This window comes from Dermacentor andersoni, chromosome 8, assembly GCF_023375885.2.
Source record: "Dermacentor andersoni chromosome 8, qqDerAnde1_hic_scaffold, whole genome shotgun sequence".
Classification (NCBI taxonomy): Eukaryota; Metazoa; Arthropoda; class Arachnida; order Ixodida; family Ixodidae; genus Dermacentor; species Dermacentor andersoni.
Window position 1 is genome coordinate 88510691 of NC_092821.1, and position 27944 is coordinate 88538634.

A 27944-nucleotide genomic window follows, 5' to 3' on the forward strand; every position below is an offset into this window, starting at 1 on the left:
GGATCGACGCGGCTTTCGGCAGCGAGGCGTGACGTTGTCAAAGACCTGCAAACAACCCTTGCTCAACGTTGCACAGGCGTTTCTTAAAGCATTTCAAGTTGCTTCACGTGCCTCGGATACACCACAAGGCAAGCGATGCATGCTCCTATCACCAAATGGGCGTCAGTGCTCACTGCTGCATCGTGTTCACCGCGGCGACAGCCCAGCGTCGGAGCGTAAACAAACTTAATTCTCGGAGACAACGTCGGAGGCCGCGGCCCTGGGTGCCGCCATGCTAGCGGAAGTGGCCTGTGGCGAGAGCCAATAGACGCGCAGCTCTGACCCCCCCTCCCCTTCCGGAGCCCAGGGGACACGTTTTTGCATTATGTCCGGTACCGGCCCATCATGCAACCTTAATAAGCACAATATTTTGTTTGCGTATTGTCCGGTATTGGCCAATCGGCCTTCTTAACTCACTCCGGGATCGGCCCACATTTTTCACAGAACAAACCTCACCAAAACGTCATGTCCTTCCACATGAGCTTGCTGATCCTGGCTTCAAATAGGCAAAGAAATGCTCAAGATTAAATTGTTCTGCACTAATAACCATTCCATATGCCTTGCATCAACCGAGTATGTAAAGTTCAGCATGGTCGTTGCTAGTACATATCTCTCAGTACAAAACAGCTGGCACACAAACGCACACCAATACCACACTCTACAGTGCCAGGGCGCTACCCAGCTACCATAGGTGTTGCTGCGAGGCAGTCCAAGTGTTTTCCACCTATTTCAACAAAAGCTGTTTTCAGTTAAATATGTATCAATCTATATCTGCTAACATAAGGCCCAATGAAAGAAAAGGTAGACATGGGCGCTTCTTTGTACCTTGTGTTAGCGCTCTTTTGATTACAACTAAGAAACACACACCCAACTATGCCAATCTACAGTTCTAATCTATATTTCTACCAAGTCAAGATTCCCAAGCTTAAGTATTAAGCGGTTGTGAGACGCAAAGTCTATTGGTTTGGTAAAACCTAGAGAGAACATATGCTGTTAAAGCCACCGTTGTAAAGAGATGATGCCAGTGTGTGGACTAGTGAAATTAACTGAGTGACTGTTGAGTGGCCTCTTCAAAATCCATGCTAGAAGCTTGCAAGAATGCTAATATAGGAATTTCGACTTTCTGTGACATTATATGCTCGCAATGTTTACAGCACAGGACAACTGGATAGAAATTACTTCCTAGTTCCTCCCCGTTTTTTTTAAATGGGAACTACTCAGGCTATCCTTCAGTCATCGGGGAGTTGCTAGCAAGACACGAAAATGATTGCTAGAAATTTAGCAACTGCCTCAGTGTAATGCAACAGAAAACAAATATTGTCAGGGCTGCAAGGTTTCTTAGTTTCTCAAGTCGAAAGGAAAGTAGCTACAAAAGTAGGTACTAACTTGTCACTTGTACTAAAGGATGCAACCTTGTCAGCTGTAAGTTAGTCAGATAACAGCACCATCAACCTCAGTAAAAGCTGCAATCGCCTCAGTAAATGCACACAAACTCACTGCCAACTAAAGAGTTCATGGTGGCTGCCAGTTCTAAGAAAATGATGGCGCAACTTTTTGCGGAGGAAAGGAAGGGCATGAAACTTACTGCATTTGCTGGCGCCCAGCAGTGGCAACAGCACAGCAGCACATTTCTAAAGCAGTGTATATTAGCAAGAACAGGAAAACGCTCTGAAATGACGAACTCTGCACTTCCACCATGAGAGCTCATGTTTTTCGGAAGGCTTGTCTTCAGTAATTATTTTTTAGGAACCTTTTAACGTGGTTCTTTGTATGCAATTCTCGCCTGGACCAGTCGTACCACACACAGACACTATGCGCTAGGAAATGGGATAGGCATGTTAGCTCACCTATCTGCTTTGCAACAATAACTGCCCGTTCTGCTACGTCTAAGCTCATGCTAACCGGCATACTACTCAGAGAGAGCAGAGATTCCTCAGCCCATGCGGAACAGTTTGCAGTAGCTGGAGGAGGGAGAGGGCTCTATCACAGTGAGTGTGAAGCAATGAGCAGAAGGCTCATTTCAGTTTATTTAAGGTGGGCCTTTTTTTGAAGTTTCTCCCTCCGTGGTGACTACCAGTAGGTCATATAGAAAGCGCACACAAGCTCTTGATGACGCAATGGTGTCATATTTGTGTAATGCACAAGGAAATATAGTAAAATCACTGTTTATTATTGCAAATCATTAGAGGGTTTATATATATATATGTATATACAAAAAAATTGTGACTAGATTCACTGTCTTGGAAGAGGACGGCTTGCAGGGGACCCGCATCACTCATCACTTGTGGTTGTAGTGTTGCGCTGCTTTTTTCTTGCGTGCCGAGAGCATGTCATAGAACGGGTTGTGGCTGATGCTCTGGCTGCAATGGCAAAAAAATGTGGAGTACAAAGTCACGCATAAGGAACTCCTGGTTCACATTTGCAACATAGTGGCACTCATAGGCATTCACAGCATCAGTGAAACTTTTTTGCACGTTCCTTCAGGCAGATTATTAGCAATGCTGACTATTTGCAAGCAGTTTACAGAGTTCACAGCATGACCATGAAATCCAGTACGTAGGTACTGGATTTAGTTTGTAGCACCTAACATGCTGGCCTAAAAATCTGGTATCCATGACAGCTACTCTAAAAACATATCTCTCATTCCTTACTGTTTGGGTACTTTACCTTGCATTTGCTCTGCCATACTTAAACTTACATAAGGTAAACAACAGCCAATTATCTATGACATAATGCACTGGAGCATGTAGACAAAAGCATTGAGAAATGCTACAATATGCCAAAAAAGCCAGGTGTGATTGCACTTTTGTTACCCAGTACAAATGCATTTCAGCATGACAGCAGTTACCTCAAGAAAGCATCTAAGAAACTTCGAATTTTTCATGGCAAATCATTGTAGAAAAATATTCTCATGCAATAGCATATAGCCTGAAAAGCAGCTCTAAAGACTAGGAATGTTTAATAATTTTTCTTACCAATACCTCACTGATTCGACCTTCATTAATTCAGAAAATCAGATAAGTCGAGCTTGTCCTCTGGTCCTGGCAGGCATATGAAATTACTTAACAGAATCAAACTCTCATTAATTTGGATGTATCTGGCCACATACCGGTTAATTCGGAAAACTCTCAGCAATCGCAGAGCGCCACAAAGATGCGACGCAAAAGAGAAAAAATGGTGCTAGCGTCCAACCTAAACGAAGCGGAGTAGTCCGCATTGCCATGTCATTAGCGGAAATCATACATGACCAACAGGAAAGTGAATGCTTCGTGCCTGTTTGTGGCTGTATAGCCTTTATGCTTGCATTGGCTGCCGCACACACAACACATAACTGTGTAGTCACCATCTGTGATCGCACTCACAGTGACCAGGCTTTAGCCCACAGTGGTCGCGGCAAACAGTAGTTTGCTTTTGACTCAAACGCGTTGGCTGTGCACCCTCAGAACTGTGCGGTTGCTGTCCATGACCGTGTCGATAGTGACTGCGGTTTCGTCCACATCGGATGCGACAAACAATAGTGTTGCTTCAACTAATGCATGAATGCACACACAATGTCACAAGCACAGCGGAAGCTGTTGAGAATGGAGCGTGATGGAGAGGATCCTGATGGACGGATGATCTGTTGGCAACGAGCGCACTGGCGAAAAAATAATCTAGATGTGCGCGCGGTAGAGGAAGGCATGTCACAGATGAAGACGCATGCCACAGCTTCACTGCAAAGCAAGTCGTGGGGCCTTCACCGCTGCTGGCACTTATCGGTCGCAAGATGACAAGAATTGAAGTTTCCACTCTCCTTTTGTGCAAAATAGAAACAGGATTTGTTTATTCATTTAGTAAATTAAAGCGATTTGATGTAGTAAGCATGTGTTGTTTTCTTCATACCCTCAATAATTCAACATTCAGTTAATTCGATCATCTGCCCCATGAAATCCGAACTAACGAGGTTATACTACAAACAGCATCTTTTTAAATTTTTGACAAATGTTTAATGAACAGATTTGCATTCAGCAGAAACGGGGCGCAACTATAGTGGCAAATTATGTGAGGAAAGCTCTTGGTAGATGGCTACAACCATATACTTTTAAGCAATCCAAAATGAAAGAGTATATAAATATATGCAGTTGATGCAATACGAGTTGCAATGTACTGCCCGCGATCGAATGAGCTGCAAGACTACATGATAACACTGACATATGAAAAATTGGAGAAGTAAAAGCTGCGTCAATTACTGTTATTCATTAAACAGATTTTTTGTATGTAGAAGCCATCATGCAGTTTCGGAGCCCATTCAACCACCGGCAGCGTGTTGCTGCTCATATCGCAAGCCGATCGAATGAGCTGCAAGACTACATGATAACACTGACATATGAAAAATTGGAGAAGTAAAAGCTGCGTCAATTACTGTTATTCATTAAACAGATTTTTTGTATGTAGAAGCCATCATGCAGTTTCGGAGCCCATTCAACCACCGGCAGCGTGTTGCTGCTCATATCGCAAGCGACTCTACAAAGCAGCACTATAAATGAAAGCTTCCCAACAAGCCAGATGGTGAGTAGCTGGGATGTAGCCACAGATGAAAGTACTACTGACCGGAGGCACTGTATCCACTGGTCCTTTTCCTCGGGTGTGGCAGCCGACATGCGGTACACTGTATGCTTGCCTTCGACCACCTTGCCTTCTGAGTCGGTCTTGCATGCCTTGATCAGCTCGCTGCCCACCGAGAAGAGCTCGAAGCAGTTGGGCTTGTGCCTGTCCTGGACCTCCTTCACTTGCACATTCTCCAGTGGGATGATGCCGCGAGGCTCTTTGTCCTGTGTGAAGAAGAAGGCAGGGCTTAGCACACTACTAATAAGGAAGTATAGGGGAGAGAGCAGAGACAACTTGCAAATGGTGGTACTTGAAGACAGTCTAATCATATTAATTTTGCCTTTGCTACTGTTCCAACTGCTCTGTTCAAGCACATCTACCTGCTCATTTTCCTAAAAATGGCACGCCGCCATAGCCAGAACTTTCCCATTTTATATGCAGTTACAATGGCCGCCCAACAACCATACAACTCTGCCCTTACCAATCAAACAAAGTAGGAAAGAAGCTGATAATAGATAAACATGACCGCAGTCTACACAGGAATGGGCTCCATAACGAATGAATTAATACTAAAAGTCTGCCTTGTATTTTGTGACTGCACAGGCTTGTACCAGGTACTACTTTACAACAGGCCATTGAATGATCTCATTGCTTTTTTATATATGACCACAAGCTTAAAGGCGGCTTATAAGGAGGTCTGCTTGGAACTTTGCCCTTTCTTTTTAAAGCAAAGTTTTCTTTGCCTCTTTCTTCGACTTCCCCGTCACTCCTGTCTTTCCGAACTGCTTTGAATACGTGGAAAGCAACGACGCTGTCGTTTTACTATGTCATCTCAGCTGGCTATTAGCTACAGTCTTGCAAGATTGGTCGGTACCGGACGTAGTGCAAGAAAACACTAGATATAGTGCAAATCAAGGTGGCCTGCGGTGGAAAATGATGCACATAAGCGAGGAGGTGAGGTACGATACCAACATGCCATCATTTCATCGCCGTGATGCCATTGTCATGTCACCATCTGCCTTTTACCTCGTCCACTGCCACTGTCACTGCGTTATGTCATGCATCGTCGGCACATCACCCTCTTCAACCTGTCATCATACCATCATCATCATGAAATTGTCATTGTGTCTTTGTCACCGTCACGCCATCGTGGTCATTGACATTATTGACATTATGATATTATTGATATTGACATTATGTCGTAGTAATCTCAATGTCGTCATCCTACTGTCATCATGCCATCATCGTCATTCTGTCATTGTCATTCCACCTTCATCCCAATTATTGTCGTTATGTTGTCATAAATATGCCGTCGTCATGCAGTCATCTTCATTTAATCGTCATGCCTTTGTGCCATGCTGTCGTCGTCAAACCATTGCAACCATTTTAGTATTGCCATCAAATTGTCATTCTGTCATCACTGTCATTCCATCAGCATTATTCCAGCATTGGCAACATGTTGTCTTCACACCATCTTCATCCCATGATCATCATGCCCTCGTGGTTCTTCTATCATCATCATTATGTGGTAGTGATTTCAAGTGTTGTCACACCATTGACCTCTCGCAGTCAGCTTTATACTCCCATGGTTGCTCCATTGTCCCTCCAGCACCACCATGCCATTCTCATCACGCCATTATCGTCATGCCATCGAAGTCGCTCCATCATCGTCATTCCTTTGCCATCATGTGGCACGTGCATGATCCAGCACAAATTTAAATTGAGCAAGCTGGTTCTCAGTCAAATTGTGTCCAACTGGGTATGTGGCGTCTACTTGCAAATTGTCGCAAAGCGAGAACAGCGTTTTTCACTAAGACCAATGAAAGCTTCGTTTAAACCGTCTCCTAGTTTGTGGGATCTGCCAATTTTTGTTTTCTAGAGATGTTTGTTCATTTAATGTGTGTGGCAACTGAGACTGGTAATTCTGTACCTCTAGTGGCTATGTCAATACCTTTTACTTGACAAAATTAAAATAGGAGAAAAACATTCCAAGCAAAATACATCTCACAAAAACTATACAACATTGCAGAATCAGCGATCAAAGACCAGTCAAACCTCAAAATAGTGCTTGCCTGAGCTATTTGGGTGCACAAAGCACAAAAGGTTTCTAGCAGAAAGCACTGAGAAGTTGCCATCTATTTTGTTCTTGTCAGTGTGTTACCCTGAAAACCTTTGGTACCAGTAATGCTGTTACACATTCCTCATGATAAGGTATGTCACCATAATGCACTCCACCCTCTAGACACTCCTGGTGCATTACAGTGCTACACAAAGTGTGCTTTCATTTGCTTTTGCTCAAATTTTGCAGAAGGATCGCATTTCACTGTTTGGATTGTTCAATGCATAACTTTGCACTGCCACTTTTATGATATTTAAGAAAAGAAATGCCAAGTTACATTCATTTCTGCCTCCCAGATGCAACACTAAGGGATTAATAAATGGAAACCAATCTGGAATGTTATGCTTTGCTGTACTGAAGGCACTGGAAGTGACATACCCACCAAGTTTTAAACATGCCTCACTGTGAAGAGCATTGAGAAAGGCAAATTCGCATTCTCTTGACAAAGCCTGCAAGTGGCAGCGCAAAGTGTTACACTGAATGAGCCAGTACATAAAATGTGATCTTGCTGCAAAATCTGAGCACAAACAGAGCAGCAGTAAGTTCAAAATAATTTTCCTATGATTTTAAGAGGAACACTCATGCCTTTACGTCCGTGAACATCATGCTAAAACTTTGTAATTAAGAAAATTGTTCACAGTCTTGACAATAACTTCAAAAACCAAGCATTAGTGCAATTTGCTAACCTCACATTCCACTAAATCCACTCCTAGAGCTGTCACACCTTCCTGTAGCACGAGATATCACAGGTCAAGTAAGAAATGGCAGATAACTATGACGCACATTTAAGTAATGCAACACCAAGTAAATGTCTCATTTTGCATGAAAACTAAATACACACATCTAACTGCACTAGCTGGTACTAGTTTGCTTTGATGTAATGACGGCCCTTATTCTTTGTTTCTACCCGCTGTGGTTGCTCAGTGGCTATGGAGTTGGGCTGCTGAGCATGAGGTCGCGGGATCGAATCCCGGCCATGGCGGCCACATTTCGATGGGGCCGAAATGCGAATACACCCGTATATGATTTAAGTGCACGTTAAAGATCCCCAGGTGGTCGAAATTTTCAGTCCTCCAATACGGCACACCTCATAATCAGAAAGTGGTTTTGGCACGTAAAACCCCTTAATATAATTTATAGACCTTTTTTTCCAAGCATAGCATATGCCTAATGCATCATCCAAATGCACTGTAAACTTTGCGTATTAATATCTATTAAGCAAGCCCAATCTGTTGAATGTATCTACTGAACAAAAGCAACCACAAGAACTCACCGTGGTGTACTCAAAGTAGTAGAGACAGTTGTCATTCAGAATAAACCATCGCCTCTTCCAGCTTTTATAACGACCACCTGCATGAAAAAACGATCATCATAAAACACTTCATAACAAAAAAAAGTAAGTAGACTGCAATGCTAGTGAAATGCCCTTACACATTCAATTTCAAAATGCTGAAGTCATGTTTAATGCAACCACATGAATCTACTGACCGCAACGCAGCCAATTATTTTAATGCAACCTATTGAACACCGTGTGCAAAACCGAATTTCATGCAGAATAAGTGGACTCGGTGGCAAGCAGCGACTAATAGTCAAGCTCTTTTGTGCATGTGATAAGTCAATGTTATTCATTTGTATGTGTATGTGTTATTCATTTGTAAATGCAAAAGAGCAAAGCATCAATGAACAAATAGACACCAACACAAGTAGGATAAAACAAAGTATAGTCCATGAGCTTTCCTGTGTCCCCTAACCTAGTTTCCGTTGTCCATCTAGATTTTCACATTTAACTTCCCGAACCAACTCATCCAATGAACTGCTTCCATAACTGTAAAGCTATCTTTTCCTCAAGACATCTAGCCGAACTAAAGACTGTGTAGGCATTTTCACAAACGGCATGTATCCACACCACCTGCTCTTTGTGTAGCACAGAAGCAATGTATACTGCATGGCTCCTGACAAACCCACACAGAGACAAGCGCCAGCGTAAGCAATGTAGTGGTGAAACAGCCATTTCACCTTTTGGCACAGCTCCTGGTGAAGGCAAAAAGCCTATTTGTCGCAGCAGCAAGCACTTTTAGCATAGGGTCCAATGCACGTGTGCGTACCATATACCATGCAAATATTAACTGATATAGTCGATATGTTGTGGAGATGGGCTTACGCGAAGGTTACCCTGCAAGCGCGGTCGAGAAAGGACGCGACGTTCCTCCACACCGTGATGCACAAAAGGTGGTACAGCCAAATTTGTCGATACGGCACAGAGAAGGCACCACTGAGAGATTGTCAACAAACGCATGTTGATGACGATGCAACACAGATCGTCAACGAACACAGGAAGCAACACAGTGCGACAGTCACGGCTTGTGGGCAGACTCACCGAAAGACCGATCGAGTATGCACACTTGCACTGAGTATGACGTCATGCAATATACTCATGTCATGCGATGCACATTAGGGAATTTTCGAACAGGGGCCGCAAAGGTTTTCCTGTCACAAAAAAAAAAATGCATCAGCGCCACTATGCATGTGAGAGACGCAAATACCGTTTTGCGTTTTCGGTGGCGGCACCATCTCACTGAAATAGCCCAGCGACACAAACTCGACGCAAAAGTGTTGCGTCAACGAAGATGGCGGAACGCATTGAAGTGCTGGCTCTCGCCATGTACCAAGTTCGCTAAAGCCTTTTTAACTATGCACCACATGCGATTCTGATCGTAGCGGCTCTTTCTAAGCACCACTATCATCCACAAACAGCGGAAAAGTTTACCTTTAATCCTAAAATCTGACATCCTCCTTCGGCAAACTCCGTGGTACCACGCGAGTTCGATGAACACCGAAAAAACTCACAATTCTGCCTAGAAGGCGAAGCATTGACGGCGATAGAAAATTAGTAGACAGCTATACGAAGTAAGGATAGCAGTTTTAACGGCGTTATAAAGTTGTAAACATTAACTTATAACCTAATTCACAAGCACGGTGTCACGCATGAACATGAACACATCGTGCTCAATGACCGCAGCTGGACTGAGGAAACGCGACAGCAGCTGCGAGCGAATTGACCTTCGTGTTGTCTCTCACTTCAACGCGCACTAAATGACGAAAACACAGCGCACAGGAAGCTACCGGCACACAGCTCATGTACTTTGTCCACATCGCAGATCGCTTTCAACTTTCAAAATACACGCCCAGATGGCCGCGCTGTAACCCGCAGCCGCCGAAGTAGAACGCCCCCTCTCCAACCCAGGACTGGTGCACACACATCCCTGAAATTACAACATAATTCTTGAAGTCTTTTGTCATGCGAGTTTCAAATAAAATGTCCTAATAAACAAAAAGCGTATCCAAAATAGAGTGCTTCAAAGATCAAACTGCAGGCAAGAAAACCTAGAGCAGAGGTCATGCTGACACAATCAGGGCAAAATATTAATGCCACAATGAAGAAACCCCAAAGGAAACGCCGAAAACTTCCTTGCACAATCTTCTGACCACCACTGTTACAGGTTTGTGCAAGAGGAATCAGAAGGCACCACAATTACCAATGCACTATGTGCAAACCCCTGAAGTCCACTTTCCAGTGTATAAGAAACTGGGGAAAGGGTACGACAACCGCGCCATACGAAGCGCACCCGTTCGAATAAAGAAAAAGCAGTCGAAACGAACGGGGCACCACGCACCCTGCTTCCAGAGCCAGCCCTCGCGGTCCGGGTTGAAGAAGGTGTGCATCAGGTCGTTGCCGTCGTCCTCGGGTATCTTGAACGGCTCCTGGCGGATGCTCTCGTAGAGCGAGGCGAGCAGCTCGCGCGGCAGGTCGCCGCCGTTGTTGATGCCGCGGTTCATGACGACGAACTGCTCGAGCGACGGCTTGTCGCGCACGCACGGGTTGTGGAGCGCCGTGTTGAGCATGATGATGGCGAAGGAGAGCACGTAGCAAGTGTCCGCGTTGCTGAACACGCCCGGGTTCAGCTGGCAGTAGCGGTGCGCGAACTTCTCCATCATGCGGTCGATCTTCTGCGCCTCGCCCGGCAGGCGGAAGGACCAGAGGAACTGGCGCAGCGCCTGCACCAGGATCAGGTCGGTGAAGTCGTGCAGCTCGACGAACGCGTCCAGCACGCGCATGTTGAAGTCGGACCGCTCGCCGAGGTACTCGCCGATGGCGGTCTTGTTGAGGCCCTGGCCCCCGTACAGGAACTGGGCCACCTCGAGCGGCGCGTCGGCGCGCAGCAGGCCGTGCTCGACGAGGTACTCGATGCCCTTCTTGGGGTCCATGTTGAACTTCTTCTTGCCGATGGAGAGCTGCTTGCTCCGCGTGGCCCCCTTGGAGCCGTCGGCGGACTCCTGGGCCTCGAGCCGCTCCATCTCGGCCGTCACTTCCTCGATCTCGTCCTTGAGCTGCTGGATCTCCTGGAGGAGCTCGGCCTTGCGCTGCCGGATGTCGGCCAGCAACCGCTGCTCCTCCAGAGTCAGGTCTGCGAGGAAACGGGAGAGAACGTCTGTGAGACAACCGCGTCTTGGCTGAGCTTCTCTGGAAAGTCTCAGCGCGGCAGAACGAAAACGCGCTAGAAAAGTTGGGGCACGCGGAACGCTCGAAACCGCGTGGGAGCACTCCAAGCCACATTGCGTATACAGAAAAAAAAACCGCGGAAGTCCTTCGAGAAAGTTTTGAGTACGCCGCATAACTTACGCTCGCGCAATCGTTCTCTCTTCGCCGCGGACGGCGGCGCATAACTGTGCTTCCTCGCGGCTCACGTTATACACCAACACGGCGGTTGCTTAAACTTAACTACACAAACAGCCGCGGAGTCAATGCGGACGAAGCGGCGTTCACGACTCCGCGGGCTTGCGGAAAGAGGCGTCCCGGTGTGAGAAATAACGAAAACGTATCGAGGCTCGGCACAACGCCTCGTGTTTACAGCGATGCGAAGCCGCGTAGGGCGCGACAAAAGCCACGCCCTGGCGGCGCGAAAGTGCCATGCAGTGGCCACGCTCTCAAAAGTGTCTCCGCGCAGGCACCCCCACCTCTGCGTGTACAGTATGGCCTTTTCCCCAATCCCAAAACAGCGGCTGGCGCGGATATAAATAGCACTCGCTAACGCCGCTATGGCGGGCGGACTGGCCTGTGTAACAAGCGCCATGCAGTCCAACCGACGCTGCCTGCTTATCTCGCGTGCTTATCTGACAACGCGTCGCGGGCGCACGCAAGACGTAAGTCTGGCGCGCCCCTGGACGGCGCGTCAGAAACGAAACAGCGACGCCGATGAAGCCAATTAACTAATTCATCCCGACTCGGTCCTCTGCTACGAAGGACCAGTAGGCATTTGTGCCGGACCTAAGTCCACGACATCACTGCATCGCCCAGGTCGCGCGGGTGTGCGCGATCGAAACAACGATCCGCAAACCTGGCGGCAGAGCAGATATTTGGAGCCACATGCTACTACAAGTACTGCTTCATTCTAAGCGTATTTACTCCCGCGTTATTTGAGGTCTCGCGAGGCTGCAGTACAATAACGACACAGTGACATAAATAATGAGAATGCCGCACGACGACTAGCAGTACGAAGCACTACTATACAGCGATAGTGTCGTAGTTCACTTAAAATGGCAATCGGTTATAGTGAACTTTCTGCTGTACGTACAACGAATTCCTAAATGTACAGTGAGTTGCCATTTCAGAGACGCGATTAATTTCGACCAGCTTGGAGTTTCTTTAACGCGCCCCCACACGATCGCTTTCTTTGCATGCCGCCACCATTGGAATGCAACGGGCAATCGTAACCGCGACGTCGCATTCAGCAAGCGCATCGCCAGAACCAGCGAACAATGAGCATACAATAAATGTGCACCGTTACGACGTGACGGGTCTTCCTAATTTATACACCCACGGCTGCAAAACAATGCGGACTGCGCTACCGCTGCTGCTTCTACTGCGGCGTCCCGCACTTTACCGGCGATAAAAGCCAACCTCGGCGCAGGCGAGACGGGATGAACGCCGGTGGGCGTGACCAAGGAGGCTCGTTGTCCAAAACGCTCGACTCACCTCGGCCGGCGGAGGCGCTAGCACGCCCGCATGGCACATCCGCAAAAACGCAGCCAGCAACCGCGACACGCGCCTCCCTATTCGTGGCTACGGGCGTGAGTGAATCGATCGCGGAAGAACGACCCCGATACACGTGCGTGAGCTGACCCCGATGCGTGCGGGGCCACGGAGAACGAACACGGCACGTGCGACGACCCGCAGCCGTGACGGGCCCGTGCCTGCCGATCGGGCACCCGCGGTGTAGAAGAGCAAATTATCAGTCAAACAAACGTGCAACGTTGTTAATTATTAGAGACTTTTAGCGTGTCCAGTATTCCGGTAAGTGCGGGCGGTTTGCCGGTTTAGCGGGGGCGTAAACGTGAGGGGCCAGATTGGTGGCGCCAGCTGGTGGTGCAAAGCTCAACCACACAAACACAGAGCTAATTACTATATTCTGCTTAGCTGCTGGTGTAAATATTCGACAGTGGCGTAATCGTGTTCACAATTACGCCGCTGCCAAAAATTTGCACCACTAGCGAAGCAGGATATAGTGGGTTACTGCAGTTTTAGCTCTGTGTTTGTCTGGTTGAACTCTACGCTACCAGGCCGCTGCAGCGATCTAGCTACGCCCCGCAAATCCGGCAATCCGCCCAAACCGCCCCCGTTTACCGGAATAGCGGACAGGCTAAAAGTCTCTATTACTATATACCGTGCTAATCGATCGGCTTTAACGCTCCAAAGCGCTTCCAACCAAGGGCTATTAGAGATACCGTAAAGGGGAGCCCCAGGTTAATTTCGACCACCTCGGTAGATGGTTGAAAGATGTTTTTCGCATAGTTCCGTATACACACACACACACACACATCGACACACGCGTAGCTATACCGCACCGCGAAAGCTGCGTCAGCTCAAGCCCGGGTTCGCGGCCGTTTAATCCTGCCCACGCGAGCAGTCTTGCCCCACTTCCACCACAACATCCACGCGCTGCAACGAGCGCAACATGCCCTTCGCATCCATCGCTACGTTGCTTCGCATCAGTCGTGCAGGCCGGAAGAGACGCGCAATGCGTCAACCAGCGGCCGTACGCTGCATACGCACGCATTTGCGAAACACGCAGACGCGGGAAATGCGAACCCCGGGCGCATCGCTCAACACTGCCGAGGCCACCCATATGCGAGCAGCGGTGCGTGCAAGCTCGCGTCATCCATGGGGTGGGGGGGGGGGGGGCAAAAGGGTTGCGAAACTCGGCAGCAGCACGTGCCGGCGGTATACTTTAATGTGACCCGCGTTGAGGCAACGCGTGTCCGGGTGCGACAGTGATGCAGTGCCTTTCTTCAAACGGCTCACTCTGGACGAGACACGTGCGAGCATCGGCAGTACATAACGCGAGGCGTCCTGCACTCCTCCATGTCGTCGTCACCGTAACCGTTTTCAGATGGGAAGAGGACTTGGCACCTTTGAAGGCGCCTCGTCCATGAGCTTACATGCACTTTTTACTAACGCGATAATTTTATAAAGTTAAGGGCCTCGTGCAGCACAATATCCGGCTTCCCACGTCGACCATCGTTTGGGCGAAAACCCTTCCAAGCCACACAAACCCAACCACGCAGACCATCCGCGTAGCGCGAATACGTTACTGAACTAATTGAACTTCTCAAACTAAAATACGTCAGAAAAATCGTAAAGTACAACTTACACACAACCTACAGGCACGATAGCGTCAGATTGTAATTTGAATACGCGAGAAAACGTACTTCTGTTACGCAGAAACTCAAACACAAGGCCTTTTTGCAGCGTTTCTACCATTCATAGAGCGGCCATGGCCTACCTCGGAAGCCATGAATCAATGCGCCCGGTTCCCTGCAACGCCTTCAGATGGCGCTCGCCTCCGCCGCATCGCAAGAAGGAACAAGAAGCATGTGCTTGCTGCAACAAAGCTAGGGAAACTATGGAGCATGTCTTATTAGAATGTGAAGACGTCTACCCAGCGGTCGATTTAGGCACCACTGGCCTCCTTGAAGCACTTGGGTTCAGCGAGAGCAGTGGAAAAGTCAACATATCCGCAATAGGCATTAGTAAGAGGCGATCGGAGGATTGGTGGACGAAAAGTAGGGAAACGACGAAAAACGGAGACGTACAAAAGCAAAATTAGCAATAGGGGATCAGAAACTGGGTGTGGGAGTTCATAGGGTTTATTTTTTATTTTTTTATTGTTTAACTTAGGTAGGACATTAGGCAGTATAATAGCAAGAGCTTGGTGGCGCAACCCACCGCCCCGTTCCAAAGGGGACGCTCATAACGTCCATCCATCCATCCATCCATCGCGGCCTACGCAAGAGGCCGCCTTTCAGAAAGCTCGCCTTCCTGCAGAATGTTCGCCACCAGCGTTTCCCGGTCAACATTACGGTTACATAAGCTGCAGTTGCCGTGAAGCGTGAGAAGCAGTCAGGGATCTTTGAATGCGATCGCGTTCCGCTCTTAAAGGCGAAACTTAAGCATCCTCCAATTTTTTTCTTCGTCACGGCGAAAAAGAATTGTCATACGGGAAAAACAAACCGGTATAGCAATGTATTTCCTGACGCATTTTAATAAGTATTACCGAGAAGTGATTAACGGCACAGAGTTTCTACGAAATTATTTGGTGATTTGGGTTCCAGCTGAGTGAAGTTCTACAATGACGAAATGCTCTAACTTCTTTAATTAAATAACTGTTTCAGTGAAAGCACTGCTACCTTCGGGCCCGATCTCCAGTTTGCCGATGTGCCGTAATATAGGACGTTTTAAATACAGATGGCCCAAAGTTAGTGGGAAGCTATGGAACAAGGTTGTATATACATTGCAAAAACTTGGAGCGCTACAGGCAGACAGTACGTGTAAAGAAGAATACGCACCACACCACACACGGGACGCGTGTGGCGTGTGTTCCTTTTGTACGTCCTGTGTGTTTATAGCACTAATTTCCTTTTCTAAATAATGCGTTACCAACTAGCCCAGCTATCCATCTTCTTGCATCGCATATACAAGTGGATGAACAAAATTATTACAAAACAAGACAGGCCTGCGCCGCAGTGAGGCAGGCCATCTTTACAGGTACGTTAAGCCGCTTCGAAAACTCCCTAGTAAACTGCCAGGCTTAATGTAAGAGCTTGCGAATCTAAGTGCAAGCGACGAAGGCACCTATTCGCCACCTGCGCCTGTCCGGCTGTTTGGCTGGCAGCTCGGAGAAAGTTCCACGTGCGTGCCCATCCCGCGGCAGGGGTGGGGGAGAAGGGGGGGGGCAGTTAGCCCGGAAGTGGAGGCAAGCCCTCCTCTCCACTTCCGCTCTCCCCCTCCCGTCGTGCCTCGTCGTCTCTCCTCGGTGTCGTCCAGGAAGAAGCCAGCGCCCGTAGAAATGGGGGGTGCATGCCGCAGCGAGCACGCGCGCGACTATGCACAGGTGTAGCCAACCGGCCGCCCCTGCCAGGTGCAACCTATTCAGCCGTGGCAGTGAAGGAGGGGAGGGGCAGCACCCCGATTCGAGAGAGTACCCTCGGCTCCCCTCCTGCCTATGCCGCCAGATCTTGCATCGGCTCCTAAAAGAGACCACGCTGTCACCACTACCGAAGCACACCCCATGGACACACGCGGTCCGCCTCCAAGGCACGGCAGATGTCTCCCACACCAGGCACCAAGTGGCTGCCCGTTTGTATATTATATGTATATATACGCTCTGTTCAACTGCTTCCTCTGCCCGACCCCGTCGCACGCAAGGTCAAAGCACCTGACTATTTTACGGCATGTCGCAATAAATGGAAGGTGCCGGTTAAGCCTATATCGCCCGTTTCAAGAGTGGGGCGTCCGTATCCCTGTTAGGGAAGTGACAATGCGAAAGACCCACGTTTGCGACTAAGTGCCACTGAATAAACGATATAGCGCATCCCGCGCAGTGCGGCAACAGCTTCGCGAAGCTCACGTACACATACATGAAAACGAGACGTCGCCGTTTGAACCGGGCCAGTCGCTGAGAGAGAGAGAGACGCGTGTACACAAGCGCGTCAATGGCGGCCATCAAAGCAGAGAAAACGAAAATCGCAGGAAACGGTGAACCCAAGGTAATCGGACTTTTCGGTTTCCAGTTTCAGGCGACGAAGAAGACGGTGCCATCGGTGCGTTACAACTTCCCACTAATGCGAGAGGTGGATGTCATCAGCACGTACTAACAGCATACAAATTGGCCCGTCGTATGCTATGCAGGAATGCGACTACTACGTTATCCGGCCAACGAATGATACATCGACAACACGGTAACATCACGCTTTCTAGTCTGGGCTTTCAACTCACGATAACGCGCCTCCCTAATGTCTCTGATAAAAGCGAAGCTGCTTACGAAACACACTGCAGAAAGCAGAGAAGTTAACCCATTCAAACATCCAAGCTCACGCAAAGCGCACAAGAACGAAACAGCCCTCCCTCCTCGGTGTGGAAATACATAAACGGCGTCCTTTTTAACGACTCCTTCCCGGCACCTTCACCTCGCCTACTCGAAAAGTACAACTGCGGTCACGGCGTTCCCCGCGGAAACTGGGCGAGGAGGGGAGGGGGATTAAACCACAAAGCACCCACCAGTTGCAGAAGAAATAAAGCCGACATCGAGGCGGGGGATCGACCGAAGCAGCAACAGTCGCCAGCGACACGCAACTGAAACGTCGCCTGGCGTTCACACGTAACGCGGACCCCACTGTACAGCGAGCCACCAGGATGCATAAAGGAGAAAGCCCACGGCGGGCTGCCCGGCTCCCCCTAGAAACGATTCTCACGCTTTTGCAAACGACGAGCGGGGTATACACACATACACACACAGAGTGAGACGCTCTTCTTTTTCTTCCGTTTCGTCTGCTACAAGTTTACCCTCCCGTGTTTTCGTTTCGTCTGCTTTTGTTTGCTGCTCGGCCTCCTCCTCTGCTGCAACGGATCGAACGCCCCGGAGGGATTTCCCACGAATGCGCGGCCACCGATGCAAGAGTGAAAGAAAGTTACTACCGCCGGAATGAATAAATGAACGCAAGAACAAAAAATAAAGGAAATGCCTGTCCGCAGCACCCGCCAAGCTAGAGATAGAAGGGCTTAAGGATGGCCCTTGTCGGAGCGGGCTGGAAGAAAAATGGCCGCGGCGTGGCGACCGCCATATTTCGTCCGCTTCATTCGCAAAGCCATGGAGAGATGTGGAAAGGGGGGGGGGATTAGTCAGCCATTGGAACAAAAGCTGCCGCTTGACTCCACTGCTGGCGTAACGTAAACTGTTTTTGTTCACGTCGTCTGGATTCCAGGTAGGTCAAAACACGATCAAACTGTTGGTGGCTATATCGGCAGGCCTTAAACGAGGTAGTTCATTGCCACCACTGTTCAGCCTTCGGAATGGCGGGTTCTTTCACACGGCGTTAGGTAGCGGAAGTGTTCGGTTGCCTGTGGTTTCAGAAGCAGGCGATCAGATCTCAAGAGTAACGCGACAGCGAGTACTCCACCGAGTTTTCTCGTTTAAAGTACAACGCGACTATAGTAGCCGCCAGATACTGTGCAGCACAGATACGGACTTCGAACCGCTGTTCTATGTAACCGCAGCTTCCCTGGCGTTGTTTCACAGTTGCTATGAAAGTTTTCTTTATTTTTGCCGCCTTCAGCACGATACGAACTACAGTCACTCAAAAAGCACCATCACCTCCTCCTCGTCCTCCTCGGTGGTTAGTGCAGACGTCTACTGCTGAACGCCACATTTCGGTCACGACTCCCTCCCGCATATAACAAACATATAAACACCGGGGTTGTTATATAACAAACCCCGGTGTGCTGGGATTTCGGTTCAGCGTAATACTGAGAAACCAGGAGAACTATACCCCGACGAAGACACGCCACTTTTTCACAACGTTGGCTGCAAGCTGAGGCATTCCCTTGTCCGGCTTCATGCAAACCTGCCTCGCTTAACTTTTTCTGCGACACAGCACCGTCTACGGAGCCAATGTGTGAAAATTATACGCGTCTCTACGTCGCCGTCGTCATTATTTTAAGTGTAAAATATCAAGCAACTATGTAGTTCAAACAGATTTTCATCGAATCCACATTTAACGTCCGCGCCAACTCACGTAATCAGGTCACTGTAGACTGGCAAACATGTACGAGCATCGATGCGCTACCCTTGCGGATACGACAATGAATCGAATATACGTTTGCCAACTGAAGAACGAACTTCAAAATTACAGTGCCCATGAAAACGCAACAACCTCCATCAATAAACGCATCAGGGTATACGACTGTCCAAGCGAATAAATTGTGTAAAAAAAAAGCGAAGGCACATGTCCTATAAGCGGTCATCTGCCAAACTATACGGAGCGCAAACTCTCGATCAGTGCGTTCAGCCGTGTTTAATTGAAGAGCCCGCTAGAGCCGATGAGTCCGCGTTTAGGAAATTGCTTTTCCAATAACTCAAAAGCCACTAAGACGGAAGTGCAAGCGCAGCAGCGCCTCTCCCTCGTCGTACGGAGAGCACCCCGTCTTCAATCAAGACCAGCCTAGAGAGTTACAAGTGCAATGTCAGCGCAAAAGGAACACACGGCCGAACGAGGCAGTGAAAACTGCTTTGTTAGCGTAGAGGGAACAGACGGTGGAACAAAACAAATATGAAGCAGACGAGCTCAGACGATGCAGACGACAGAGCGTCGCTGCCTACCATGTCCGAAGGCAGGGAACAAGGCTCGCTTCCCTCAATGTAGCAGAAACCACTCACAATATTTCCTCCGTAACGGGTGCAGAATCGACAATGACGAGATTCACTAAGCCCCTCGGTATAGAACGGTACATGTTTACAGCATCCGAAGTGATCAAATTTGCCGAGTGCAGTGGTGGAACAGCCATTTACCCTTTCGGCGCAGCTCCTGGCGCAGGCAAAAAGCCGATTTGGCGCAGCTGCAAGTACTTTTGGCGCAGGGTCCAACGCATGTGTGTTTATCATATACCAAGTAAATTTTAATATCGACATGTTGTGGAGACGGATTCGCGCGAGGCTTACCCTGCAAGTGCGGTCAGGAAAGGACGCGACGGACAAAGGTCGCTACGGTCGGGTTCGTCGATAAGGCGCAGACAAGGCACTACCGACATATTGTCAGCAAACGCGCGTTTATTGCCCAGAATGCAGCACTGCGACAGTCACAGCTTGCGGGCAAAGGCTCACCGCAAGACTGATCGTGTACGCGCGCTTGCACTGAAAACGACACCATGCAACAAACTCATGTCATGCGATGCACATTAGAGAAGTTTCGAATAGGGTCCGCAAAGGTTTTGCGGTCGCAGGAAAGACAGCGTCAACGCCACTGCGCATGCGCGAGACGAAAATGCGGTTTTGCGTTTGCGTCGGCGACGCTACTTCACCGAAATAAGGCCGCGCCACGAACTCGACGCAAAATACTTGCGTCAACGAACATATGGTGGCACCCATCGAAGTGGTGGCTCTCGCCGTGTACCACATTCGCTAATAGCGTTCTTAACTGTGCGCCACGTGCGATTCTGATCGCAGCGGCTCTTCTGCCAAGCAACGCTATCACTCATAAACATCGAAAAAGTTTACCTTAAATTAATCCTAGAATGTGACATGGTCCTTCGGCAAACTCCGCGGTGCCACGCGGGTTCGATGAACGCCGTAATAAAGCGGCAGCAAGACGGTACAGCGGCACTACATTAGAGACCTTTAGCGTGTCCGCTATTCCGGCAAACCGGGGTGGTTTGGGCGGACGACCGGATGGTCGGCGGCGTAAACGTGAGCGGCCAGATTGGTGGCGCCAGCAAGTGGTGCAAAGCTCAACCACCTAAACAAAGAGCCAAATTACTATATTCTTCTTAACCGGGGTGTAAGTTCTCGACAGCGGCGTAATTAGAGACCTTTAGCGTGTCCGCTATTCCGGCAAACTGGGGCAGTTTGGGCGGATTACAAAATGGTCGGGGGGCGTAAACGTGAGCGGCCAGATTGTTGGCGCCAGCTGGTGGTGCAAAGCTCAACCACCCGAACACAGTGCCAATTACTATATTCTTCTTAGCTGGGGTGTAAGTTTTCGACAGCGGCCTAATTGTGAACACAATTACGCCGCTGCCGAAAGTTTGCACCAGCAGCGAAGCAGAATAAAGTGGGTTACTGCAATTTTAGCTCTGTGTTTGTCTGATTGAGCTCTACAGCACCAGGCGGCTGCACCGCTCCGGCCTCTCACGTTTACGCCCCCGACCATCCGGTAATCCGCCCAAACCGCCCCGGTTTGCCGGAATAACGGACACGCTAAAAGTCTATTGTGCGTATGCCAGGCAAAAATGCGCGAATGATGAACCGGACGACTCCAACGGGCCCATTGAGTTTCTCATTATAGAGTGAGAAACTACGGACGGGCTCCTGCTTCCTTTTGTGATGGTGGTGATAATGATGATAGCGTGCTGTTGATTTTGATTTCAGTTTTGCTAGCTGCGAAGCATCGATGGAAGGAGGGTTTCGCTTACATGCATGCTTTGGCGCATGCTCGGTGCAATTCTCCGCTAAAATGCCGTTTTGGCGCAGGATGGCGCTAAGCGCCGCTCTCGGCGCAGTTTGGCGCAGTTGTTCCCCCACTGCGAGTGTCGTCTTTATACTACATTCGCCACAGCACGTCTGGCAAAGTGTATGACCGGTGATCAAAAGCCCAGTTCCAAAGGCAGTGTTTAAATCCATTATTAAACAACGTTCACTGCAGTTGAGCTTCATCAGGCTTTTGTGCAAGCTTGAGAATCTCCGTATGATACAAGAAAAAAAAGGGGGGACAAAACTGGCATTTAGCGAAGTTTGCTGCAATAGGGTCGAACACGTAGCCAACTAAAGCACGAAGAGAAGTATGCAGACAGACAGGCATGATCCAACATCAAACGCAAGCAATCACCCGAGTGATCCATGCAGTGCGGCCGCCCCGCATGTCCTTCCTCGTGGGCACGTAGCCCCCTGCTCCCCCCTCCCATATCGGCACAGCTGGGGTTTCACGCAAATGAGGATTTCCAAAACTTCCCCGTTCCTCCCTTCACACGCGAGGTGCATAATTCTTTTTTTTTTTCGCTTTGCCCGGCGGTGCCTCGTCGCTAACACGCCCAATCACCAAGCCGCATACGCTTGCACGCGCAACTTATTCAATCACTTCCGCCCTATAAACGCTAACAAGGTTAGCGTTGCAGCGCCCTTCGTGCGCGACGGGCGCCTGTCGTCTGCTCAGAGGTGTAGAGCAGACGGCATCTCTGCGGCGACAGAAGACGCGCCCGCCGTATTTGGAAGCAGACGACGGCACGATCCGAAACTTCTAGAATCGCATACCTGGGAAGCACCAATGAAAATAAAAAGAAGTACGATAGCAAAAATAAACTGCACCGCGAAACTGAACACCCGAGAGAGTCATTTCCGGAGTTTCAAAACATCCGCGATGCCGAAGAGAAGCCGCGGAATCTGCAAAGGTGTAGGAGTCACCGATATGGCGTGCGCGCGTCACACACGTATACAGCGTACACAAACTTCGCGAGTACCTGGACGCGATGGCAATGCCACAGAGGCGTGTTAGCGGCTGTGCGCGCAGCACGTACTATATACAGCTACCTTCCGGTTAAACGTCACGTCTTCGGAATCCACAACAATCTCCCACGCAGGCGTCCAGGCAAGAGGTATACAAAGATATCTGATAAGAGCGGTACACAGTCCTACAGAGCCGCACTACGTTCCGGCAGGCGTCCGGCGTAAACTCCGAGCTGTGCATACGACAAACTCCCACGCACCTTACGAGATTAGAGGAGAAGAAAGCAAAATGAACCGTAAAGGAACACGGGCCCAAATATACGGGCAGCTACGATGCTTCCATGCCGCCGCGCCGCTCTCCCTCAAGTTGGGTCATAAAGACCGGGCTCGCCTATCTTCCGGGGTGTGTGCGGAATAAACAAAGGGGCCCGACCGCCAACCTGTTCCCTTCGGAGAAAGCGAAACGACCCCTTCCAAGGACCTCGTTGCAATACAACACAGTCAATGCGTTGACCGCGGCGATCACAGAAATCGGTATATACCGCTGCTCGCAGCAACTGGAGCGTGGAGGCGGGAGGACACTAATACTGCGCGGATGCAACGCATTCCGATCCCACGCTCGACGAGACCCCCCGATCACGACCGCGATGATTGCGCCCCGCAGGTGAGAGAGGATGGGGGGGTCACGGTCAATCGAACGAGGGATCATCGTCGCGTCCACGCGCAAAGTCACGTGCGGAACGATAGCGCACGGCTCTCGCCGCCTCACTGCAACGAGGGGCTCGTTGTCGAGATCAAATGCGGCGTTAATCGCGAAGGCACGACTTTTAACGAGACGCATTATCTGGCATTTTTACCAGGCCCTTGCTGTAGGTAGGTTCCTGTCTCGCCCCGTTTGGAACCTTTTTGACTGAAATGGTCCAACGGTAGGATTTGAACCAGGGTCAGCCATTTGGCCACAGATACATGCGAGGTATAAGAGAACAATAACCTTAGCACTTTCCTTCAATCCTGCTAGCTATATATAGTGCTTTGAGATGGCTGGAACGTGTGCCGTTTCGCATAGCGACTGTTAGCTTCCCTCGTGCTAGAGCGTGTCGCTTTCCCCAACTTTCCCTAGTGGCAGCTAACTAGGTATAGGCCCGAGTCGTAACGGGGGAAGTAGCCAGGGGAAGAATTCTAGGACGATCACTTTCGGCGATACTACAACTTTCCCGTGACGTAGTGCACGGCGCGTTGGATGATTCCAGCGGTTTTGCTCAACCGCCCAATCAGCGCGCACTGAAGGTGATATCTACGACAGTGGCCGTCCGAGAACACGTCTCCAGAGTACATTAGGGCAGTCGCTGTGCGATTGTCGTCTGGCTCGTCAAATTCCTCAGTACGAACGTGTTCCCGTTCGAGGGTACGTACAACGTCTACAAAAGCGCCTACATAGGCCCTACACACATGGCATGACTTTCTAATAAATGAACTCCACACGCATTGACGCTCGGGAAGCTGTAGTGTTGAAGTTGTGGATGTGTAAGCATTCCAAAGCGTCCACGATCTGCAGCTGACCCGTTATAAACCGCGCTGGCCGCCTCCTACACTGTCGCCATTTTCTAGCAGGCAGCTGTCCCCAGGGCGGAACCAAGCACGAGCTCCGCGTCCCCGTTCTGCTTTGTCGCCTCGCTGCACGCCTCCAAAGTTGGACAGACCGCTGCAGCTTTTCAACGACACCTTTGTGTGTGTGTGTGCTTTTTTTTCATGTATGCAGTGTGACACGCACAGAAGAGGCTGCGGTTCTAGGTGGGATGCCTTCCAGGAAGTCGTGAACTCTCTCTCTCTCCTCTTTCTCTCTCTCAAACACACACAGACACAGAAAACGTTTAAAGAACAGTTATAATAACTTTGCGACCTTGAAATTTGCCACGCACGAACAAGCAGTTATCATTCTGTTTTTTCGGTGACCCGCCACGAGAGGCCGCCAGCGCGGAAGTCGTTACGACCCGGTGTGAGCCGCTGTAGAAAAAAAAAAGAATTAGCCCCGGACCGACGAACGAGCCCACCCCATTACAATGGTCGCACGGCGGACGACACCCAGGGACAGGAAAAAACAGAAGTCGTGAGCGGCGACGACAAGCCAAGCCACGAACCAAACGCAGAGGGAGCGCCACCTAGGGAGAGAGGGGGTGCGACGGACGGCAGAGGATACGCAGCTCGGATGGAAGGCGACCGCCCGCGCGATCAAGCAGCTACGATGCAAGACAAAAGAGGCGCTCATTAAAGACTCCCCGCGTCCCCGCAGTTCGCCTAACTTGCAAAGCGAAAAACAACAAAGCCGCAGAGCAATGGAGTGATGACGCTACAGAAAAAAAGAAAGGAAAGAAGTGGGCAGGGAGAAAGACAGGCACGACATAATTCCAGAGGGAAAGAGAGGGTGTACCGGACGCCGGATGTGTCCGAGAGGGTCCGAACGCGGCGTAACCAGCCAGAGAGCCATAGCCAGAACGGGAGAAAGAGTGGAGGGTGGAGAAGGGGGGGGGGGGGGGGGCAAACCGGGGAAACCGAGCGTGTCGGCGGCGCTGGAGACTGCGCTAAACGCGTGATGAACGACGGATGATGCCCCCAGGGGTCCGTATAACAACTCCTCCTCCCTACTCCACCAGTGTGAGCCTCGTCCATTTCTTGTCGAGGCACCAGTGTGAGCCTCGTCCTGGTCGAGGCACCGGAAGGGATAGCCGCTCTGTAGTGGCCGGAAAGAGCGCGCGGACGGCAGACATCTAATTCTAATGCACGCACGCACACCGAGTCCTCCAGAAAGGAAGCTGAGGGGGAGGGGGCGCAGGAGGGTGTCTCGCGTATGCTAGAGCAGGACAACAAAGCCGGCTGGCGCACCCCCCCCCCCCCCCCAAGTTCTTGCATTTAATAGCGCGCGCCGACACTGTGGGGCGGTGTCAGTGAACCCTCATATCCCTGCAGCAGCACGCAGGCTGCCCTTTAAAAGCGAGCCACGCCGGAACACGAAATGAAGGGGGCGAATTAATAGGGAGCGGGTGCGCCTCGCGTCCGTGCAATGTGACGTCGTCAGCTGGAAGGGATGCCGGCGTAGCCGGGGAGCATGATGAAATGACTCGGGTCGCGCGCCTGTGATGGCCTTAAGGAGGCATAATTACAGCCACGATCTGCTTTCCTTATTTAATTGTTATCATTTCAGTGTCCCCGTCGCCTTCCGCATATATGTTCGCGCTATTACAGGCGCTGGGTGTCAAGACAGCGCAGCCAGCACTCTACACGAGCACTTGGTAAAGACGGCGCTTGACGTCATGTGCTGATTAAATAATTCGGCGCAGATTAACGAGAGATAAAACGCGTCCACACAGTGAGGGGACGAGTGCGCGGACAGCAACAAATGACGAGAGTGCGTGTGGGGGGGGGGGGGGGGAAGCTGCGCGCTAAGTACTGCAAGTGCACGGACACTCTTCAATGTCCCAGTATACCCTACCCACTATATACGTTCGCTGCGCGGCTGTTGAGGCTCACTTCGCAGAACATACGCTCGCTCAGTCCCAAGGTGAAGTGCGACAAGGCACAGCCTCGTTTTGCAAAGGTATACCAATTAGGAGACAACAAAACACGAACATCCCGGTCCAGGAAACGCAGCTGCAAATCCCCACGTATGGATGTACAACCGACCGCAAAAGTTTGCCGGACACGTGTTACAAGGTTCGTACACGTTCAAACTTCGAATTCTATCTACGCTACGTGCCCAGGTTACGATTTTTCGCCAATGCTGTGTCCCGTATGGCCAACTGTACGCGGGTGCAATTCCATAATTGCACCTGCATTGAGCAGAGAAGGATTTGCTAGATTTAAAAAAAAAATGTCAGGACGAAATAATGCGTCGTCTCCCGTTCAGACTAGCAATGCACCGCCGCAGTACTCCAACGTGAAAACAACAGTTCGACCAATCAAAGGAAACGAGTAAGCAAAGCGGGTGCACAACAATACACCCAAGCATCGCCCTACCTGTCCACCACGACGAGTCGTCTTCCATATCGTACGATCCCACGCGCGCGTCCAACAAAAGCATCGAGCGGGTGGTCGTCGAAGTTAGCTGCGACAGCGTTCCCATCACAACTTGCAACGTGCACAACTAGTAGTGCATTCCCGTTATATGAGTATACGACCCGGAGAGTTCGGCGTTCCCAACCGCTCACGTGCAGAACAACGAGGCCGCTCTTTGTCGAGACAAAACGACCGTTTGACATTCGCGGCGAGCACAGATGTTTGGCCCGCTGCCAGTTGTCTCAGTTGGCAAAGGTCGCCGAGGCTAGCAGACAATGCAAAATGCGGCGGATGACGCAACCACGCCGCGCCATCGAACCGATCGCAGCGTACGCGCATTGGTGTCCATATACGCGCAGCTGCGCAATGACGTCACCGAAAGCTACAGCGCCTCGTGCAAGTGCGTCGTAAGTGACGTCACGCGCAGGCGTCACAGAAAATCCCCGCATATAACGGAAAAAAAGTTCGACGAGGCGTCTGTATCACGGTTATGTTTTGACCGGTGTCTGCCGAGCGATCAATCAGTCAAGGGAGCGAAGTCAATTAAAGTCAATTAAAGTGTCGTGACCTCACCTCCCATCGCGAGCACTGACACGTGACGCATTCCCATGATCATAAGAAAAAGATGCATGACACGTCAAGATGTTTTGGCATTTCGTTCAGGCAAACAAGGAATCACCCCTGTTTTCAAATAGCATTATTTGCGCGCGCACAGCCTCGTTCTGCATATTAACAAGACGGCGAGAAATTTCAAAGTCAGAAGAAATTTCAAAGTCAGAGTAACAGCAGATAGACACGACGAGAAAGAAGATGTGCTCACGAGACAAGCAGGCAGGCAGGACGAACGTTGGATTTACAACCATGTGTAAGAATTTCCAATCGCGGAAAATATCAAAGCGCCCGTGCGCAACACCCGCCATCTTTCCGACAAGAAATGTTAAAGAGAAATTAGCGAACGAGATCAAGAAGAAAAACGGACATTTCTAACGGAAGCGTTTTTTTCTTCTTTACTGCTTCACAACCGCATCCTGTATTCTTTCTGACGCGCGCACGGAGATCATCATGCACGGTAGCTTTCAATAAGAGCTGCAACACGGTGCCCATGGTGGAGAGGGCTCCAAGACAACAGAGGCGCCGACATATCAACAAAATGGTTGCAAGAAACAGCAGTCATCGTAACGATGGTTGGTTCTCCAATTTTTTTCCCTAGACGTCGGCACCGCCACGAGTTTTGGAGCCCCTTCGACCAGGGGCGCCGTGTTGCAGCTCGTACTGAACGCGACCGTATACGTTCCCGAGGCAGCCGTAGTTTAAGCGCAGCGCTCTTACCAGTATTTTATTACTATTTTATTTTCTTATACTGTCCAACATTTATCCGCTCTTCGATCACCAATAGCAGCAGGCCCAGCGAAACGGCTCCACTGGCAATCACGAAACCATTTGCCCATTTCTAAGACCATTCGAACGCTCCTCAAGAAGACGTGAGCGCCTACCCGGGTTCGGGAGCGCACTATTCATCCGGCCACACGTGGGCGCCAGTGTGCCTCGCGGCCCGATCAAAGCTGCCGCCGGGGAACAAGGGCCCCGCACATGAAGACATA

At 49.9% G+C, this 27944-nt stretch overlaps 1 protein-coding gene across 3 annotated transcripts in view; it reads right to left on the minus strand.

Moving 5' to 3' along the window:
* Window positions 1-2188: 2188 nt before the first annotated feature.
* Window positions 2189-27944, minus strand: part of step (cytohesin steppke) — a 77573-nt gene continuing 51817 nt past the window's right edge. For 2 of the 3 annotated variants that reach the window (XM_050176974.3, XM_050176975.3), the window contains exons 2-5: window positions 10420-11211; window positions 8019-8095; window positions 4630-4850; window positions 2189-2399 (exon numbers count right to left, since the gene is read on the minus strand). In XM_050176974.3, the coding sequence (XP_050032931.1) occupies window positions 2318-2399; window positions 4630-4850; window positions 8019-8095; window positions 10420-11211 (1172 nt within the window). In that variant the 3' untranslated portion in view covers window positions 2189-2317. Of the gene's footprint in view, window positions 2400-4629; window positions 4851-8018; window positions 8096-10419; window positions 11212-26304; window positions 26435-27944 lie in introns of those variants that run through there. The other variant, XM_050176973.3, reaches the window with a different exon arrangement.